The sequence below is a fragment of the Atta colombica genome, unplaced genomic scaffold (genome assembly GCF_001594045.1).
Source record: "Atta colombica isolate Treedump-2 unplaced genomic scaffold, Acol1.0 scaffold47, whole genome shotgun sequence".
Taxonomy (NCBI): Eukaryota; Metazoa; Arthropoda; class Insecta; order Hymenoptera; family Formicidae; genus Atta; species Atta colombica.
Window position 1 is genome coordinate 3,941,586 of NW_017259536.1, and position 21,442 is coordinate 3,963,027.

General features: G+C 34.0%; 3 protein-coding genes across 4 annotated transcripts in view; 2 read left to right on the plus strand and 1 right to left on the minus strand.

Moving 5' to 3' along the window:
* Positions 1-1,520, minus strand: part of LOC108691567 (glutamate-gated chloride channel) — a 77,493-nt gene extending 75,973 nt beyond the window's left edge. The window contains exon 1 of the mRNA XM_018199365.1: positions 1,486-1,520. The gene's annotated coding sequence lies outside the window, so the exon portion shown is untranslated. The remainder of the gene's footprint in view (positions 1-1,485) is intronic.
* Positions 1,521-7,613: 6,093 nt separating this feature from the next.
* Positions 7,614-10,082, plus strand: LOC108691460 (pro-resilin-like). Its single transcript, XM_018199210.1, has 3 exons — positions 7,614-7,644; positions 7,949-8,068; positions 9,837-10,082. The coding sequence occupies exons 1-3, from the start codon at positions 7,633-7,635 to the stop codon at positions 10,080-10,082; spliced, it is 378 nt and encodes a 125-aa protein (XP_018054699.1). The 5' UTR covers positions 7,614-7,632.
* A 1,879-nt stretch (positions 10,083-11,961) lies between these two features.
* Positions 11,962-15,492, plus strand: LOC108691611 (activator of 90 kDa heat shock protein ATPase homolog 1). Of its 2 annotated transcripts, none has more exons than XM_018199452.1 (9): positions 11,962-12,259; positions 12,373-12,617; positions 12,758-12,837; positions 13,517-13,710; positions 13,886-14,006; positions 14,093-14,181; positions 14,244-14,381; positions 14,476-14,711; positions 14,799-15,492. In XM_018199452.1, the coding sequence occupies exons 2-9, from the start codon at positions 12,538-12,540 to the stop codon at positions 14,881-14,883; spliced, it is 1,023 nt and encodes a 340-aa protein (XP_018054941.1). In that variant the 5' UTR covers positions 11,962-12,259; positions 12,373-12,537; the 3' UTR covers positions 14,884-15,492. The 2 variants fall into 2 exon arrangements, with proteins under 2 accessions (XP_018054941.1, XP_018054942.1); XM_018199453.1 differs by having other exon boundaries at positions 12,227-12,259; positions 12,359-12,617.
* Positions 15,493-21,442: the final 5,950 nt, after the last annotated feature.

Below are 21,442 nucleotides of genomic sequence, written 5' to 3' on the forward strand. Positions count from 1 at the left end.
AGAGAGAGAGAGAGAATCGTCTTGCCAGTGAAAAAACAATTTTTTTACTGTTTTTATTAAAAAACGACTTAAAAAACGACTAAAAGAAGAATCAATATCAAATTATGATATTTGTTGATATAGTTTTTCTCTCTGGAGGTAGAAGTTATACTTTATTTTAATTCAATGCTACGTATATTCATTTCCATCTAAAGTTCTTAACTAAATATAATTTGCGCGATTTAAAATTTATTTTCTGAATATATCTCGAATTTAATTTTAAAGTGAACGTTGTAAATTTGCAATACTCGTTCCTTGAAAGAGGAAAAAAGAGAAAAATACTTCTTTTGGAATAAATGCATAATAGAATCCGCTAAATATAATAGAAAAGAAATATTATAAATCTTGTTCAAGATAAATAATTCGTTTTTATTCTGAGAAAGAAGAAAGATAGATGCTGTTTAAATATATTTAATTAATATTTAATACTACTTTATAAATTTTCTTTTTAATTTAAAAACACACTATTTCGCTGCTATCGAAAATCATAAATATATTTTGTATCATTACGGAAAATTATTTCCAAGAAAATCACTGCAAAAAATTAAAAAAAATTTTATTCTGCATAACATAGATGCAAAAGAAGTCGGAATTCAGTTCCATGAAATTCGCATTTTCTCGTAGTTCCAGGAATTTACCTTAATCGATAGGTTGTGTTTGATCACTGGCTCGGAAAATTTATTATTACGATATAAATCTGATTTACACGATGTTTTTACTAGCAACTACCATGCTGATCTTGTAGCAAATTAGAAAACAAATAAAAAAATATAATTAAAATTTTTTTTTAATATCTATCATTATAAATATAATTTAAATATAATTACAATTATAATTATAAATCAAAAATTTAAAAAAAATTTTTTTTACAAGAATGGTAGTTAAAAAATATAATTTAAGATATTTTTTAGTTTCTAGTTTTCTATAATTCACTGGAAAAATTCACTAGCACGTTAATGTTAATAAAATTTTGTAAATCAGGCCTTTGTATAAATTCATTCGAAAAAAATATTTTTTTAAATCTGATGGCGATCAAAGACACATGATTTTCATGTTTCAATATTCCGTAGCATTTTAATGCAAAATGAATACTGAATTTGAAAGAGAATAAAGCATCCTGTTAATCAGGCCTATGAATCGCAAATCCTTCTTCAAAGAAATTTTTTCTGAACTTGACGGTAGCTAAAGAATGTGTGTAATTTTCAATACTTCGTGATAATATTTTAATAATATTATTTTGATGCAAATTGCATAAATTTGAAAGAGAATAATTAAGTATTATCTCAATAATACCAAACGATCCTGTCATCCTTAATCGATTTAACATTCAAAAATCAAATGAACGCACCGGCGAGGAAAATCGATGCATCAATCGGTAGAAAAGAATTAATTGTTGCGTGAGATGAATAATTCAGTTTAGTACTCATCGTTTGATGTTTCATCTACCTCGCGATGCTGACACGCTGATGCCTAGGATGTTGTGACTTCTGTTGTCCGGCTCTTCCAGGAACCCTCACCCTTGTCTGATTGCAATAATTATACACTTGTCGCAAATATACACTCATTCCCATTTCAATCATCATTTCAGTCATTTTGGCATCGCCCAGTTCGATGAAATTAAGAACGAAATGTGTGAGAAAAGAAGCGTTCATCTACGCACGAGATTTTCATGAAAATTACGACAATTTTGTATTAACGACAAAATTTGAAAACGTAACACGGCGGGACGACCTCGAAAAAATACGTACGTTCGCGAGAGTACATTTTGCAACTTAATCGCGTAATTCATTGCTCACTTTCGTTCAAATTATTGCTTCTGGTAGTTGTAAATTCGACAGAATACCGAGGAAAAGGACAATATAATAAATATAATTTACTGCGTAAAATGTCCGTCCATTCGCGCACAACGCAACGGTATAGACTGAATGAGCGCCCCGCTCTACCGGTTGTCGACGCGTAGCTCACTTCGCGACATCGTAAAATTCCTTGTTCATACGATCACTTTGTTCCCATTTTATCAAGTAACACTAATTCAACTGAATTGTCGAGGAAACACACAACGCTGCATGAAGCGTCCATCCATCTGCGACCTGGAGACTCGAATAGAGACTGAACTAAGCGCCATGTTCCATCGGCCGGCGGTGCGCAGCTCACTTCACGACTTAATTATTAATCACAAAATTTCGTTGTTCATGCAGTCATTTTCGTTCGCAAATTATTGCTTACGCTAAATTCGACAGAATCACCGAGAAAAAACGTGCAATACTGAAAACCTGTGAAGTCTTCGAATAAGATTTCTACGAAAATAAAAACGCAATGGGCAAGTTCAAGACAAAGCTAGCTTGTTCGCCGAACGATTAAATGTGATTGGTTGGATCTATAAACAACAAGCAATTCTATTCATTTGCTCGCGACAATTAGGCTAGCAGTCTAATTTCTTAATTTATTCAGCTTGAACGCGTCCAATGAGTTCAAAAAAGGTACTGATGCGATGCTGATAGCGAATATACTGAATGTAATCACGCATATATTTGATTTATCTTCCGAGATTCGTCGTTCGCACTGACACCCATGATGAATCACTTGCCGATATTATCCCCGACAGCACTCGATTTGATAGAATTACCGGCTAAATGCGCGATGCCGTGCGAAACATATAATTCGTCCGCACACGACAATGGCATAGACTTGAAGTATGCGAATGGCCGGCTACCGGCCGGCGCGACTCACTTCGCAGTTAACAAGGTCATGTTGAGGTATAAGCCGTTGTGTTTAAAATACAATATTGCTAACATATCGCGATACTACGACGCGTTGAAATGTTTTATTGGTTTTCAGAAGCATTTGCCGTGGCAGTCTCGTATTAACCATTTGCTAATAATTCTTTAACTGCTCTTAATTACTTGTATTTATGTATTTGAATTTTTTGTATACATATTTACATTTATAAGTAACAAATTCATATCTACGTGAAATTTGAGTTCTGTTATATTTCTTAATATCCATATCAGAAGATTGAGATCGAATTTGATCAAAAGCAAAATTCACTAAATTATTGGTTTTTTTCTTTTGATTTGTTAAATTAAATATTTCTCTCTCTCTCTCTCTCAACTTCAATCTCTAATATAGTAACGAGTCTTTCAGGGAATGTAAAAGAATTTATAAATAAATTTTATGTAGATATAAATTTATATGTAAATATATAAATACATACATGAAGTGTTTTATGTGATGTATAAATAAGAAATTTCTATTCATATATAGAAATGACTATGATTAAATATTGTCCATAAATCTCTTTATAATAAAAGTGAGTATAACATATAACTCATTCAATCTTAATTACATTAAACAATTAGACAAAAATATACTATACTACTATTCGCGACTCATTTATTTGCTTGTTTAATGTAACTTTTTCCGTACATACGAACTAATACAATTTATTCATTTGCAACGATTCGCTTTGATGTTGTCGAAAAATCACTGGCGAACCGGTACGAATACTAAATGACAATGCAAACTCGACTCTATCTATTCGTGCTTCACGAATTTCATACAAACGGCAAATCGCATGTAATTTGCTTAGCTTGCATAGATTGGCTTTACGATAAGTTCATAACGCAATTTGTGAAGTTCTATATTTGTGTGAAAAGAAAGTAAAAAGTTACTGCAACGTATTTGTTAAATCAGCGTACGATAATAAATCGTCAATCGGAAAATTAAATGAATTAAAACTGTCAAAAATATATTAAAGACTCGCCTGATCCGGAAAAACTCGGTTCCACGAAATTTGTTTGCCTCAGGCGCATTCACAGTTCTCGGAATTGTTTTCATGTTGCCTGGCAACGTAACGTTGAAAAAAAACTCCTTCCTATAACGCTCAATTTACCGCTTATTCTGCTCGTCCATTCAGTGAAAACTACACGTGCGTTATAAAATATCCATTACAATTTACATTTTACAACATTAAAATATTTCAACAATAGCTGCATTCAGCAGAAAAAACAGCTACAATTATTATAAAATTCTTTAATATATATAATTGAGAGGATGGGCGGAACTAATTACAAAATCTTGATATTAATAAAAATTAAAATAATTTGCTATGGTAAAAAATTTTTCATGCATAAATATGTTTGAAGAAATGTAAAAAATTATTTATGTATAATTAAAATTACGCATAATTATGTATGAGCTAATTTTTTAATATTTTTCCAAACTTATTTTTTTCTAAAAACAAACAATGCGAAGATTATCCTTTTAATTGTTTTTTATGTTTTCACATTACTATTATTATTTCTATTACACTAAAAAGTAATTTTACGAAAGAAAGAAGGATGCTTGAATATGTATGGACATATTTCATATATAATTATATATATATTATGAATATTTATGCGTGTTTATGTATATTTATACATATTCATGCATGAAAAATTTTTTACTGAGTCCTTTTTTATTATATACAAATGAATACAATATCAAATGAATTTATATAATGTCTTTAAGAAATTACTTGTTATAATACTTCTCTATTACGATAATTACATGAAAAAGTTAATTGCCGGAAAAAGAGCCTAAGTAGAATTATGCCTTTATTCTGCCCATCCTCTCAATTTGCTTTTGGTTTCTCACTACATCTACAGTGGGTGCAAAAAGTATTCGTGCAGAGAAAATATTAAAAAAAAAATCTTTATTTTAAAAAAATAAATATCCAGTGAGAAATGAGTCATCGAATTGATGTCGAATCGATATGATGATTTCAACATTAATTCGACATCGATTCGATGTTTAATTGACAATCATTTTTTGCTGAGAAATTAACAATTTATTTATAAAGAATAAAAAATAAAATATAGATGTATGTTTCTTAAAATTATATATATGAAAAAGAGTATTAATTATTAGATATGTGTATTAATTATTAGAAAATATATCATCTGAAAAATAAGCAAAAATTAAAGATTCTATTGTTTAGATGCTCAAAAAGTATTCGTGCAGTTGAGAAATTTAGCTAAAATCTAAATTTAGCTAAAATATAAAAAATAAAATTTTTCTAAAATCAGGAATACACGCGAAGCTCATTTATTTATGTTAGAACAGAATATATTCATTGTATAAAATTGTTAATTAATGTTTATTTTTTACAAATAAGATTATTTTAATAAAAAATTTCCTTGTACGAATATTTTTTGCTCTCACTGTAAATGTCTAATACCCGCTTCTACACCAATGTAATAAATTTTTATCTCAGTTCAACTAACTCTTCAGTTTTTTCTAATTCTAAAAATTAGTAAAAGATAAAGAGTTAGTTGAACCGAAATTAAAGTTAATCTATGTAGGGTTGTCCGGAAAGTTCGTGTCGATTTTGAAAGAAAATTGAAACGCAGAAGATTTAAATTTTAGTATACATTTATTTAAATCTTTTGCGGCACGAATTTTCCGGACAACCCAATACATTGGTGGATACTAGCATTAAATAATCATATTAAAAAATCTTATAACAGTTATAAACTCAGATAACATAAAATTTAAAACGTTTTTAATTGTAAAAGTCGTTTATAATATGTTTTTAAAGCCTAATTTACACCGTGTTCTTTTCTTTTTTGCTTCTTACTACTTTTTTATCTCTTGCCTTTTTACTTCTTATCTTGTACATAGCACAATTTTTTCGTTTTCTGTCTAAAATAAAAGTTCACTTCGAAAGAGATAAGGAACACGATTGTCGATAAAACGGTCATAAAGAGAGAAAAAGGCAAGAAGTAAAAATTATAAAGAAATAGGAAGCAAAAAGTACATTTTAGATTAAGTTTTAAACTGTTCTCGTAAAAATATCTTTAATGCTCGTTTCTATTAATGTAGTTTAACTCTCGATTTAACTTTGTCCTCTTTTTTTCAGTTCTAAACATAAAAAAAAGGTAAAGAGTAAATTAAACCGAGGTCAAAGTTAATTTACATTAGTAAAAATGGATATATTGTAAGTCTTCTGGACTGTTCTCACAAAAATATCTTTAAGTCTATTTTAAAACATCTTTAAGATGTTTTATATCACGATATTACGGACTTTGTTGTCTGGGAAGTTGCTTTTTCTGCTAAACGCAGACAATGTTTTTCTCTCTTTTTCTCTCTCTCTTGTTCATTCACTTATAATTTCATAGAAATTTTTAGCAACAAGTGTCTATGATGCACGAACTAAAAGATTTATCTAACGCGAACTGTTCCTCTTTAATAATATTTTATATATATTTTTAAAATGATAAAATTATGAAAAAATTACAAATTATTTTAAATCATATTTGAAAATAATATGCCTAATTTGATGAAATTTGATGAAATTTTATCTGGATTGTAAGTTATTTTTATGAATAGTAGTATGAATATTTGTTTAATTTGTGCTCTAATAAAAATATATGGAAATGTATAAAATAAATAACAAAAATTTCAATTTTTTAAATATAAGTACATAATGTATTCAAAATTATTCATGTATAACTACATGAACTAATTGCCTAGTAAATAAATAAAATATTTATTTGTTCTAAATATCCTTATTGTAACTGATTAGTGAATGAAACTTTGCATAAATAATTTTGAATATTTAAAAAAACTTACATAAAAAAAATTAGATTTTTGTTATCATTTTTTAAATTTTAATTTTTAAAAATAACAAATAAAATAACTAAACGAAACAAAAATATATTATTAAATAGAAATATAATCTTATTCACACAATTTTCATATGTACGTAGTTTATTTAAAGTGTAAATATTAAATACATTTCCAAATTAATTTTCTTTGCAGGGACTATACAATGTGATACATCCTTAAGTGAATTAATGTGAAGTAAAATACTACTTTAAAGTCACATCGTTTATTGTTGCAATTTGATTCGTGATATCTATTACGATATTTTGCAACACATCATTTAAATCTTGCGATGTATCTGCCTACGGAAAAAACAGTGATGCAATCGAAAGGAGAACTATTAATCTAACTTATTGTTATCTCTATCTCTTGAGTAAGGCTTTCATGCAAATTATATGGCAATCACCATCGAGCAAACCCGCTAACAAATTCTTGGAATATTGCCAAACGCGTTTTTCACATAGAATTAAGAAACTATCTGAACGCTTTATCGGTCTCTTAATAATAATATTAACAGAAATAAATTCTGGATTTGTCTATTTAGTGAATTTTGTGTCATAATAACAGCTTAGAATGACAGTAAAGTAATTAAATCTTTTTAAAATTCGATAATCCAATTTTAAGAACGAGACATCTCCTCTGATCGTTACGAATCACTTGAAAATATAACGAAGAGGAAGAGACATGGCTTCGTATTTCGACAATTGCAGAATCAGGAATCATCGCGATTACATCGAACGAATGATTAGACCCATTGCAGAAATCTGCGGTTTTATTATTAACCGTAATTATAGTTATGCGATCGCACCAAAACTCTCCGAATAACGAATATTGCGTACTCCAATCATCGTCCCGTCGGAACTGAATTGGGCGCTATAAAACCATGGTTGTCAAGATGAACCATCTCAGTTTCGCGAACGATCGTACAATTTTATCGAATTTCTAATGATCCGTAAGGTTGGTACAAATGGTTCGCGGAAGCATTTTGTAGAATTTTCATTAAAATTCTGCGAAAGATTTTGTAAATCGGCAAATGTGATAAAGAGTTAATCAACTCTTTTTCTTGTAGTAAAAAAGCTTCTCTTTATATCATAATATAATTAATCACATTTAATTAATTTATTTATCATTTTGCATCGAATGGTGCGCAAGACATGTTCGCATCAGTGGTGCGAAATCGTTTTCTCATTAATTCGTTACGTCAGAATCTTTCTTTTTCATCAATACGTGTACAAGTTTCCGTGTTTCTTCTTTCGCACAGGCGACACTATTAGCGATGTTTCTAGTAGGAGTTCGGAACGAACCGCAAGGTCCGGCTTATCTTCCACCTGGTCCTCGTACTGGAGGAGGCGGGACCGGTCATCCGGACGATTGGGCCGGTGTAAGTATGTATTTATTATATATAATAAATAACTTCGAGAAAAAAAAAGAAATATAAGAGAAAGGATCCCATACCCATCTTATGAAAAATGTCTATTCTGCGGATTTGGCTAATTTTTGGATATGTTATAATTCTCTTTATTCTAAACAAGTGTCAATGAGCACAATTTGATCTTATGAGCCGTTTTCGCGTTATAAGTCTTGAAAGGTCCAGTAATCATGTCCAAAATCTGGATCTTTCAAAGCTTATAGGATCAAGTTGTGCCCATTGAGACTTGTTCAGAATAAAGAGAACTACAACATATCCAAAAATTAGTCAAATCCGCAAAAAAACATTTTTCATAAGATTGGTGCGAGGTCCTTCAGACTAGACGATGACTTAAGCTCAGTTTCATAACTCACAGTTAACCGAGATTCAATTTATTTCTTTCCAATCTCTTTCCAATTCTAGCATTAGAAAGAGGAAAGGAATAAGTTAAACCTCGATTAAGTTAACCATAAGTTGTGAAACTGAATCTTAATCATTAGAGATCCGCTAATCGTCGAGATTCACTTTATTTATTTTCAGAATGTGCAATATGTGATTCTTGGATATGTTCTCTTTGACATTCGCAACACTTGCGAATATCATTAGTTGCGTTAAGTAGAGAAAACTGAATAAACGCTCGTGTGAGTGATTCTTTAATGATTGATTACTTGCCTTAGTTCTTTGCTGGACTTAACAATAAGTGTAGGAACCAACTATTAAAAAATCACGGAGCGCTCGGTATTATTAATGTATTCTTCTAGATCTAAAAAAGTCTGATTAGATGATATATAAGAATTATTTAGAACACTAATAACAACGAGCACTCTCTCAACTGTTAAGCAGCCATTGATTGACTAAATTAAACAGAGAAAGCAATTTTACTGCTGTTGTAAAATTCTTTAATATAATTGGTTTATAGATCTAATGAGGATTTAAGGGCAATCATACTGAAGAAATTTATGACAATTGCTGTTTTCTCTGTTAAATACAACCTTGTTGTTTATCAAATTTAAACTAGGGCAAAAAAGAATGATTTTGCTGCACAGAAAAAATGTTTAGTTGAATTAACTAGAATTCTGATGAAAAATGAACGGACCAGAATTTAATTAAATCTACAAGATTTTTTGTTAAATCTATTAGATTAAATCTAAAATTCTAGTTGAAATAATCAACATTCAGTAGATTTAATCAGAAATCTAAGAACTCAACCAGAATTTCGAATCGTTCATTTTCCATCAGAATTCCAGTTAATTCAACCAAATTTTTTTCTGCGTAAGATATCTAAAAATTTAGGTAGATACAGATCTAAAAACTTTAAGTTGAACTATCAAAATAATTATGTAGGAAACTCAAACATGATGAATAATGCTGCAAAAAGTTTTAACATTCTAGCAATCAGTTGGAGTGTCTTATATAATTATTTTAGAAGTTTAACAAAATTATTTTCAAATCTGTAGCATAATTTTTAAATACTTTAGCAAAACTTCTTTCTGTGAATGCTCGTAAATATTGCAAATGTCAAGTGGAACTTATTCCTTGTGACACTTTTCTGGGGATCGCTGTGTATCTTGAAATGAGGTGAAAGTGACAAAAGAGCAAATTTACTAAAATATTTATAATTTTATTAAAACATTTAGTAACACTTTCTCACTTTTGTAATTTTCATCTCATTTTAAAATACCAATCGATCACCTGTTCCCGCTATTATTAGACATGTCGTTCTTATTGAAACTTATGTTAGGATCCAGCGAACTATGAGTTTTCGTACGAGGTCCAGGACGCGGCGGCAGGTCTAGACTTTGGGCATCGCGAAATGAGGAAGGACATGGAGGCCACGGGAACGTATCATGTGCTGCTGCCAGATGGTAGGACCCAATTTGTCGATTATATCGCCGATCAGAACGGGTATCGGCCGATGATACGATACGAAGGAACCGCTACTTATCCCGCTCCAGGACCGGCGCAAGAGGGCTACAAATATAAATAGACCCCTGACTTTTTTTTGCAATTAAATACCGATCTTTTTTTAGCGCATTAAAAGGATCGATTATTATATATATCTTGAACAGGGATCGGCGTTTTTTCTGTAAAGAACCAAAGAATATCTTGGGCTTTGCGAATAAAGAAGCGAAATCAAAGGTTATATAGATATTTGTATTGAGGAAGAAAACAAATATCCATGACTTTTTTATTAACGAGATTCAATATATAATGATAATAATAACTTCAAAGCCGATCTCTGCTCTTAAGTCTGGTTCCATCAATATAAGTTTAATTTTTTTAATCTCAATTCAGTTCACTCTTTTTCTAATTCTAAAATTTAAATAAATTCTAAGATAAAGACTAATTCTAAGTATTAGAGTAGATAATTCTAATACTTGTAATTCTAAGAATTAGAGTAGATAAAGAATAAATTAAACCGAGATTAAAGTTAATCCTACATTGGTGGAATCGGATTTAAAGATATACGATAAACATGATCGAGATTCATTCGTGGACAAGTCGAATTAGTAATATTAGAACAAATACTGTTATACACACTCGAGTAATATAAGAGGATGACTTTTTGTTCAAGAAGATCAAAATAATACAAGCGAAACGTTCGCCGTGACTGTGACAATGATCTTATCTGTAATGTGTAATAAATAATTTGACAAAGAAATGTAATAAAACTCTCTCCCTTTGTTCTCTTTGTTCTCTTTGATGTCTGATATTCTGCAAATGTTTCGCTGTAAGCAATCACGATGCAAACGATTCTAAATCTCAATAGATTTCACAGAATTATTATATATAAAAAGTCAATCCAAATTCCAATCTGGATTGAAACACTGGATGCACAGAGACTGGGAATTGAGAATGTCCCACGTAAAATAAAATAAAATAGCTTTGTGGCTCCAAAAATAAATCATATATATAATATATTCATTTATAAATTTATATGTATGTATATTTAATTTATTTTTGGAGAAAACCACAATATTATTTTGATTTAAATTCGTTCTACGTTTTTCTTGTTGTTAGAATATTACATACACGGGGTGTTCAATCGAAACTTATTCAGGCAATTTACACAAAAAAACATACATATTGTATACGCAAATAACAATTATCTGTTTCAAATATTTCAAAAGTTTATATATCCGCAAATCTATCAAGCATCAAACCTTATTCAAAACCTATTCTAAATTCTATACATTTTAATTAAGATTATTAAATTAAAACATATTTAATTTATTTATTATATAAAGCCATTTCTTTGATCAATTTTATAATATTCCTCAAAAGAACATCTTGTTTTAAGTATCAATGTTTTTCTAAAATTTGTAATAAGGATATTTTATAAGAATTATTCATCAAGAAAATAATTCTTTGTTAAAGATAATCGTTACTTAAAAGAAAGAATTGACATCAAAAATTATTAAATTACTATATATTATATTATATTATTATACTATTCTCTACTTCGTGTTCATGATTATATTTCAAGACTAAAAAAGATTTCGCGCGATTTGCAGAATTAAATATGTATATAAAATCACTCTAAAATATTTAAGCACCTAAAATCCGTTTTGACCAAAAATAAGTTTATGTTTTAATTTAAAAAAAAAAAAAAGAAAACTTATTCTTAAAAACAAAACATCGTCCTTAAGCATCGAAATAATGATAATATAAAGGAGAATGCAGAATCTAGCCGATAAATTAGTGCATTGTTAATTATAAGTTATCTAATAATCGCGAACAGTAATTCCAATATGTAATTAAGATCAGCAAATTGATATATGCCGCCGGAGAAAATTCCGCCATTTGTAACACCGTGATCGAAAATCGCGTGAGTGCGCCACCTCGGTATCAATCCCAGTCGAAGTTTCCAGAATGCTCGAACATGCTCCGCGGCTTGCACGCCAATTCGGTCAGCGTCAGATAATCAGATTCGTTTTTATGGCAGTCTAGACTGGTGATTCGCGAGCGAATCAGTATTATTAATCGACATTGTTGACTCTGACAGCGGGTTCTGTCGTCGTCCCACGATAAACCACCGCGCGAAGCAACACCTCGTAAGTGCAAACGGAACACTTGCATTTTACGAGCGAGCCGTCCCGAAAAACGCGGCCCGACATTAAACTCGGAACGCTTGCTAACCGCAGTTCGTAGGACGACTCGTAAGTAAGTAACGCGTATATGCCGAAAAAAATCACAATGGATCTCTTCATTAACGGATGTTCATCGACGCTGATGGTCATCTCGTTACCGTTTAAAACATAGGTTATGTTACGCAGGCGAGTTTCAGTTGCTGTTCTGGAAAACTGAGTTTTCTAGAAGGTTAGCTCGGCGATCTCGATTTATCTCCAACGGCTTTGCGAATTGGAAATTGCCTTGAGCTCCAATTCCAGTGTGCTTGGCTCGGAACGTTATTGTTAAATTCCCGACAACCACTTGGAAGTATGGCAAAATGGGGCGAAGGCGATCCACGTTGGATTGTGGAAGAGAGACCTGATGCAACCAATGTTAATAACTGGCATTGGTATGTTGCTCCATAATCGTATTAGTTGAAATATCTTTAAGTCGACTATTCGATTCTAATAATGTATATCAGCATTTGATTGTTTCTCAAAGTGTGGTTTTTTTCTTTATACTTTTTAATGTATTAAAATTATTCTGTAGGACAGAGAAGAATGCCTGTGCATGGTCACAAGAAAAGTTGAAAGAACTTTTTATAAATTTCAAAATTGAGGGAGAAGGAGGTTGGTAACATGCATTTATAAAATTGGAAATTTGGAAAGAATATGTAAAGTGTCTCTTTAATTGCCACAGGCAAATATCTTGAAAAATATGATATGAAAAAATATTTCAGATAGAAAGATTTCGAGGGATACGTTATGTTTTGATTATGTTATTGGTTTTTTTAATTAATATGATTCTTCTAATTCTGCATATAAAAATATTAAGGTAGAGATATCAAAAAATGAAAAAAAATTGGAGAATGGATAATTTTTTAAACGAGCAATTGATTAATTTCAATATTCTGTTCACAAAAGTATTAAGGCACAATTATCAAAAAATCAAATATTAATAGATATTAATAAAGACATTTAACGTTAATATGTGTATCAGAATACAGTATAAAATATCTCATTAACTTGCTTTTTAATATCTCTATCTTAATACTTTTATATGCAGAAAAATTAGTGGAATAATATGTAAAATAATTATATAATTTCATATAAAAAAGTAAAGGTGATCTTCATATGTTTTTAGCGCTTTCACCTAAAAAAAGCGACGTGATCAAAATGTTTTTTTTTTGAAACCGTTCTGCTTTCATCTAAAACATTTTATCATATCTTATGAAAATGGAACACTATACTATGTCCTGAAATTATAATATTTTTAAACTTTATCCATAAATCTTATTTCAATTTGTAGTATTATGTAAAATAACAGAAATGGAAAAATGTGAAGGTGAGGCGATAGCAAATAATAGAAAAGGGAAACTTATTTTCTTTTATGAATGGAATATTGTTCTTAAATGGATATCAGATGGAAACTCCAGTAAAGATATTGAGGGTAAAATTAATATTCCTAATCTCTCTGAAGAAAATGATATTAGTGAAGTAGATGTAAGTATTTTTAATTGAATTATATAATTATTAAATTAGGCAATCTGGTTAAAACTATTATTTGTTTCATTTTAATGTTGGTTTCTCGATCAGTAATCAGTTTTCCTTTGATAGTATACTACTAAATTGCTATGCCAGAATTTAAATAGACATGTAAATGTCTTGTAATTTATAGATTGAAGTTACATTAAAAGATAGTACAGATGAAGGAGAGAAAGTTAAACAATTCTTACATACTAAGGGTAAAGATGCAATAAGAGAAAAATTAAAGAAATATGTATCTTCTCTAAAAGAAGGTAAGTTAATTTACTAACTTGTGATGTAAATTGCTCATATTTAAAAAAAAATATAACATTTGTAATCCATTTTTTTTTATTTGCAGAGTTTACGAAAGGAATGATACTTCCTAAAAAAGATAACGATAAAGAAAAGGAAAATATTTCTAATATAACATCTGGTTTTAATATTAAAGTATGTATAACATATTTATAATATAAAGTAGTAAAATAATTAATAATGTATTTCCTCTCAAGATGCAAATGAATGCTGCAATGACGCCAACGAACAATAACAAAACAGCAAACTGTAAAATCTCAACTACTACAATTAAGCAAAATGTAAAATTTCAATGCAGAGCGGATGAATTTTACAACGTCCTCTCTTCGATCGAGGTAATAATTTTACCAAATTATTGTCTCAATATAGACGGTATTAATGTAAACTAAGCCACTAGCCAACTTATAACAGAATTTTTAATTTTCACAGATGGTACAAGCATTTACGAAGAACCCGGTAAAGCTAGAGCCGAAGAAAAATGGTCAATTTGAATTATTCGGTGGCAATATTCACGGCGAATTCATAGAGATCACTCCAACGAAAATTATCCAAAAATGGCGTTGTAAACAGTGGCCGTCCGGACATTTCAGCGATGTTACGATCGATATCTGTGAAAAAAATGATCATACTGAAGTCAATTTAACACAGAGCGGTGTTCCAGTGAGGTAAACTTGAGAACAATGACTTTCTGTTAAAATTTAACGGTATTATTGACAAGTAAAATCATCATGCGGAAACGTCGTGATTTTCAGTGAGGAGCTCTCTACGAAGGAGAATTGGGACAGGTATTACTGGGATGCTATAAAACGAACCTTCGGCTTCGGATACTTCATGTGATCTAAATTCACTCTAATGGATATTTATTTATTGCTAAGTAGAACAATCGTACAGATTGCGTGGATTTATACGCAGTTGCGCGAGCGCTTGACTTCTGCGGGAGCATAGATGAAGTCTATGGTGCGATGGGAAGGAAGCGTATACTATACAGGTTTACTCTGTTCTCTCTTCGTATATTTGGTACCGCCTTGTGTAAAACTATAAATTAATATCACTACGTGCTCGTTACATTGCCGCGCGACATTGCAAGTGACTTGTATGTCTCTACCTATTAGATGTGTCTGTCTAATAAATCATGAGATAAAGATCAATGAGATTTCAATCTGTTCTTTCCATATGAGAATGACCAATATATCAGTGCAACATCAAAGCCTTTATTCCTTCAAATCATAATGATGTAATTTCAAGTCAATTATCAAATAAATATTTTGCAATTGCTGTAAACTCTGTATATATCTCTTTAATTGAAAAAGAATTGGTAAAATAATCAGTCTTCTCATGAAAAGAACGGACATTTTTTTATACATAATAAAAAGTGATGATCATTTTTCATTGTTTGAATGCTAACATCACATTATATATTCGACTAATAAATCAAATTTTGAATGCGGTCGCGCTCACGTTTATGTAAACAAGTTGCAACGCCTTTAAAATCCTAAAACTATACCCGGTGCACCGAAATGTTCTCCTTTTCGTACGAGGACAAGACCAATGTCCTCAGCAGTTAGGGAGACGGGAGCGGCATGAATGGGCAGATCCAGAGAATACGAAATGCGCGCGCCTTCGAAAATCAAAATCAATGTAGTCCATCGTCGTTCGCACCAGTCCTGTTCGCTCGCTCGCTCGCTTGCTTCCTCGCGGATTGCCCACGCCCTTAGTGCGCCTCGCGGTGCCAACGCGAATGTTATCGGAGTACAGCGCCGTTTGTCGTTTCCCTCTCTGTTTCTCATGCGTTTCCCATCTCTGTTGCTCATAATTGCACAAGCGCATATCGGGATGCACATATACACGCACACCAACTTTCCCTCTTTTTCCGAGCCTTCCCCTTCCTATATTTCTAATCTTGCTCTTTCCCTCTTTCCAGTCTCTCTTCCAAATAACCTTTTCCTCGTTCTTCTAGTCACTTCCCTCTTCGTTTTCTCTCTTCCTCATCTCGAGCTTCTCTCCCTCGCTCGCACCCCCTTGATCAAGTCAGTCGAATAAATTGAGAGAGAGAGAGAGAGAGGGGGGGGGGAGGGAAGCGGGGGTTAAATTACCTTCCTCGTCCAGAAGCGCTCTCTCTACCACAAGCATTACCACCACTATCATCACCACTACCATCACAGTCAGTCTTTACTCTGATCCCACGCCAGCACCGATCACGACTTACGCGTGGAGCATTCCTCCGTGTTGAACGCTCCTCTTACGCGCGCCCTCTCTCTCTCTCTCTCTCTCTCTCTCTCTCTCTCTCTCTCTCCCCCTTCCCTCCCTCCCTCCTCTTTCACCCTTCTCATCTCATCCCACAAACGAAATCTCTCTCACTCGACCGCATCCTCGCGTTCGTCTATCCGTCTCGCCACCCCTATCCGACTCTCCTCTTTCTCTACCTCGTTCGTAGCAACTAGCACACGTTCGGTTGCGTCCCGCCCTGAGCGATGTCGGGGCCGCGTTAAACCATGCATGTAATCACGCGTCAGTCGGTCGGCGACAGTCTAACGGGGACACCACGCGCACCGACGACGACATCGCCGTCGATCGCACGAGTCTCGTAACGCGCGCGAGGAAGCGACAGTCGCAGTAGAGTCGATTGGTACAGGAAGAAGAAGAAGGCAGCAGCAAGCACCGTCATTGTCATCGTCATCGTCGTCGTCGTCGTCGTCGTCGTTGTCATCGTCATCGGCGTGATGACCACAGTCCCGACCCGGTGCTCGTCCTCGCATCCCATCGTACCCCATCGTCGGTGATACAGGGGTATGTCGCGCGCGCGCCGATTTCATCACACGACAGACATGTGAGTGCGAGAGCGCCTTCTCTCATCCCCGCCCTCCGCCGCCTACCTTTTCACCCTCTCTCGCCCTCGTCAATTCCGTGCGCACTCTCCGGTCGAGACGCACGGCGGAGAAGCGCAGCTTGTCGCCAACTCTCGCAACGCGCGCGACTCGCGGGAGAGAAGGATCTCCGTTGACGATCGCCACGACCGCGTCGACGAGGGGTGGCCGCTCGCTCGCTCGTTCGCTCGCTTGCTCTCGGGAGGGAGGATCGAGTCTCCTGTCTCTCACCTCGCCTCGCATCGCAACGCCTCACCTCGCCTCGCCTCGCCTCGCCTCGCCTCGTTCGCGCATCGCAGCAGCCTCCGCCGCCTCGCGCCAGGAATACCGGAAAGGATGCGTGACGCACTCGACACGGGCGAGTATAGCTCGGGGATGTAGAAGGTGGTCTCTTTTTCAGTTTTCTTTCTTTTTCCTTTTCCTCTTGTCTGTACGTTCCGTTTTTCTATCTCACCCATCATGCTATCGTGCCGATTATCGGCCAGCATCGCCGGAATCTCTCTCGCGGAGAAGTCGAGAAGATCGACGATCCTCTATTTCTCTCTCTGGCGTTGGGCGGGTACGGCGTAACGAGCACGCCGCCGGACGAGCCACCCTACTTTTCCTCGGGGTGGTTTACTTTCTCGGGACTACCCTGGCTAGTTGCGCCGCGTCTCTCGCTCTGCTCGCCTCGTGAAGAATCCTAAATAACGCGATTACGGACGGCCGCCCCCGTGTCCTCGGGTACTCAATTCAGAGCGTGTCACGGGGGTGAGTCAGAGAGGGATGATTTTGTACTAGTGCTGGGCCGTGTTCGAGAATTTCTCCTGGGACGGAGAGTGTTTTTCGTAGCAGTGCTTTCAACGTCTCTTAGGTGTGCCGCGCGAGATTCGCACGGCGTAAAGTGGACCTTTCTGCGAAATCGCACTCGCTCCGATTTCGAACTTTGATCGCGAAATCGTCCGTCGATTCGCAATAACTTAAACGGATACACGATTATTTCTGTACTGTAATTTTTTTCACCTTCCACAACGGATATTTTGCCGTTCGAAAGGCAAGAAATGTTGACCCAGAGTAAGATTTTACTAATAATCATCCATTCATATAACGTCTCGCGCATAAGTAACGCTGTATCTTTACATTCATGAATCTTTTACTATACGTTTTAAAGAGAATCGATAGATTACATACAATCAAATACAAAATCGCGAACGACGCGTGCTTTACAGTCGCCTTCACAGCGCTTGCTTGACTTGTTTTAATCAATTCCAACTTTGCTATGAACTTGCAACTAAGTTTCCGTCACGATATCCGTTCGTATAATCCTAGCTTAATTTATTTCAAATTGAAAGAAGAAAGAGAGAGAGAGAGAGAGAGAGAGAGAGAGAGAGAGAGAAGAGCTTAAAAGAGGTCTTCTCGCTAATCTATTACACAATCGACGATACGAATATCGAAATTCAAGACCGCAGGTGCACGAAGCGATTGTTTATCTATAAAAATGCACGCGGAGATTTTCCGCGTTATGGACAACGGTACGTGAGAGTTTTTTAGTATGTCGGGCATTCGAAAACAAAACTGATAATAGACGAAGGAGCTTCTTGTTTTCCATTAAGATAACGTGCGTTCACTATTTTTCATGGTTATTCGCATGTGCGTGTTACACGTATTTTAGTTCGCGGATTTGTGCACGCGACGCGGGGAGGGGCATTTATGTACACAATTTGAGCTAATAAACAGATAATTTTATTAGCAATCTCTCTCTCTCTCTCTCTCTCTCTCTTTTCTTGTTTACTTTAATTTCATAATTATTCTCGCGCTGTTAGATCCATTCTTTTGCATCTCTTGTTGTATTAATGTTTTAACGCTTGAGAAAATGCTATCTTGGAGCGCGCGTAAATAAAGCTATCTTGCTTTTTCTATAACCGAGAATATTTGAAATTAATTGCTACAACACATATTACATTTCGTTGCTAATTACGTGAATGGCACTCATATTTTCTTGAGAATTATGAAGCACTTCCAGCCAGTGATTTTATTTTCAATTTCTGTTGTATTTGCATTTATCGTGTTTGTAAATAGTATGAACGAAGAACGAGATTAAAGCCTTATTTTTAAAAGTTGATTTGAATAATATAAGCGTCAAAAAACACAGATGCGATTTAGATACAGTCATAGTAACAGATAATGATAGTAATTTATCAACAATCTTCGATCTCATCGCGATATTGAATATATTATAAATAGAATCAATTGTTATTCATAATACAGCCAAGAAGACAATTATTTCTCAAGAAAAGTATTTGCAATTAAATCCAGCAGATTTATTCTGTAACTCGTAACGCAAATTTCGTTATCATTAAATAGCCGCTACGCAGCATTTTTATCATGGTGAAACAACTGCGTAGCAGCGTTATAATGATAACGAAATTTCCGTTAAGAGTTACAAAATAAGCCTGCAGCATTTATTTTCTTATGGTGGGCGGAGATGCGCTTCCGTTTGCAATTCGTGACTTGCGATACACAACTTGCGATTGGTACACTTCCGGCTTTACGTAAGATTATTATAGCATCTCTTATCGTTCGACCGTACATGTCGTCGCCGTTATGTCACCTTCGCCTCGAGTCGCGAAACCTCTGATTTTATCGGCGCTTTTGATGCTTCGATTTGGCGCTTCGATAGCAACGAAGTATCATATTCCGATTCCTGAAATACCAAGTACTTTGGCGTTAGAAAAAGACGATAATTGCACGTTTATTTACTACATTAATCGTCTGCTTTCATTTCTCTCAATTTATTGAAAATTTTTTCCTCATTGTCAAAAAGTATTTAGATACAATCACTATTGTTAATAGTATCCATATTTTTCAATCTTATCGAATATGATAAATAGAATCAATTATTATACTTAATATGTCAAAGAAGACATTAATATGTCAAGAAGCCAAAGAAGGATTATTTCTCAAGAAGAATATTCGCAATTAAATTTCCTCATTATTTCCTTATTATTATATAAAATATGTCAGTATTGAAAATATGTGTGGGAAAATAAATTAAATTGAAATTTAATGGAAGTTTCATATTCGGGAATTCGTAAGATCGAATCAGGCGGACGTAACATTTTGTACGATGTCACTGCAATTCCGGTTCCATCACACGAGAACTTTGATTTCCCCCGACCCGACTTCGCATTAAGTCCGTTCTTTCCAGCTGCATTTTATTAGACTCTCCGCAGCTCTAAATGAAACGGCGTGTTGTAGTTCACGCTTGGCGAAGAAAAACGAGATGGGAGAAAAAAATGAGAAAGAGAGAAGTGTGGACAAGTGCGAAAAGTGGCAGCTGAAGAGAGAACGAACCTATTACAATCCACGATAACAATCTGTCGCCTGTCCCACCTTTCAGCTGAACATGACAGCTTCCAACGATAATGATAATGTCCGCTATGGCATTTTCGCCTTATCGAAAAACAGAATATTTCGTTAACTTCAAATTTTCCCTTCGCCTGCGCACGATGTAATCTGCGATAAGAGCTTCGCGAAAAATGATACCCATTTTATACGTCATGAAAGCCGCGTATAATTTCGTATTTGGGCATAGAAAGAATGATTTTGTTATCTAACAATTTAATTAAATACAGATCTGAAGACAATTTTGTTGGATCATTAAAACAATTATGTAGGAAACTCAAGCATAATAAACAATGCTGCAAAAGAATTGTGTTTTCTAGTAACTTGAATGTCTTACATAATTATTTTGATATTATTTAGATACTATTAGATATTAGAGTTTATATTCTATTATTTTGATGATTCGACGAAATTATTTTCAAATTTGTATCCAGTAAAATTTTTCGGCACTTGAATAAAAACTGTTCTTTCTATGGAGGAGATCCGATCGCAAGGTCTATGACATTCCGACCTATCTATGTTGATACTAGTTTAAGCATCGATAGGCAAACGAGAAAACGAGACTACGCGAATTTCAATCGAGCGGCGAATTGTTTGCTGGTGTATATCCATTAGAAAATAGAAACAGAAGAATCGTTGGTCCCCCGTGATATTCCGGAGGAACGAGTGATGTTACGACTTTGATCTATCTCAAATTCTGCATCTCAAATTCTTCCTGTTTGACATAAAGGGAAAGACCTCAGTGCAAATGCTATAAAGGGTGTACAAAAAAAATCGCGCGTTTTCTTGAGCAGTAGCGGTTTCTCAAAGGCTTTGGAAAGCTGATCGTTGATCCGTTTTCAGTGAGAACTCGCCCGAAGATTTACGATTAGACGAACTCTATTCCACTTGCTTCCGTCGTCATCAATTCTTTTCTCCTTTCGGTTGCATTTTTATAACCGCAAAACGTAGGTACTTGTTGACGTACAGCATTTGTTTTTTCCATCACAAAAATGTAAATGTCAAATGGAACCAATAGTAAGTACTCGTGTGCGAATTTAAATTCTTCGTTAAATAATAAATTAATTAGACGTTTCGACCTTTAGTTTCGACTCTTTAAGAAATTTACCAATGCTAATGTATTCATATCATATATATATATATATATA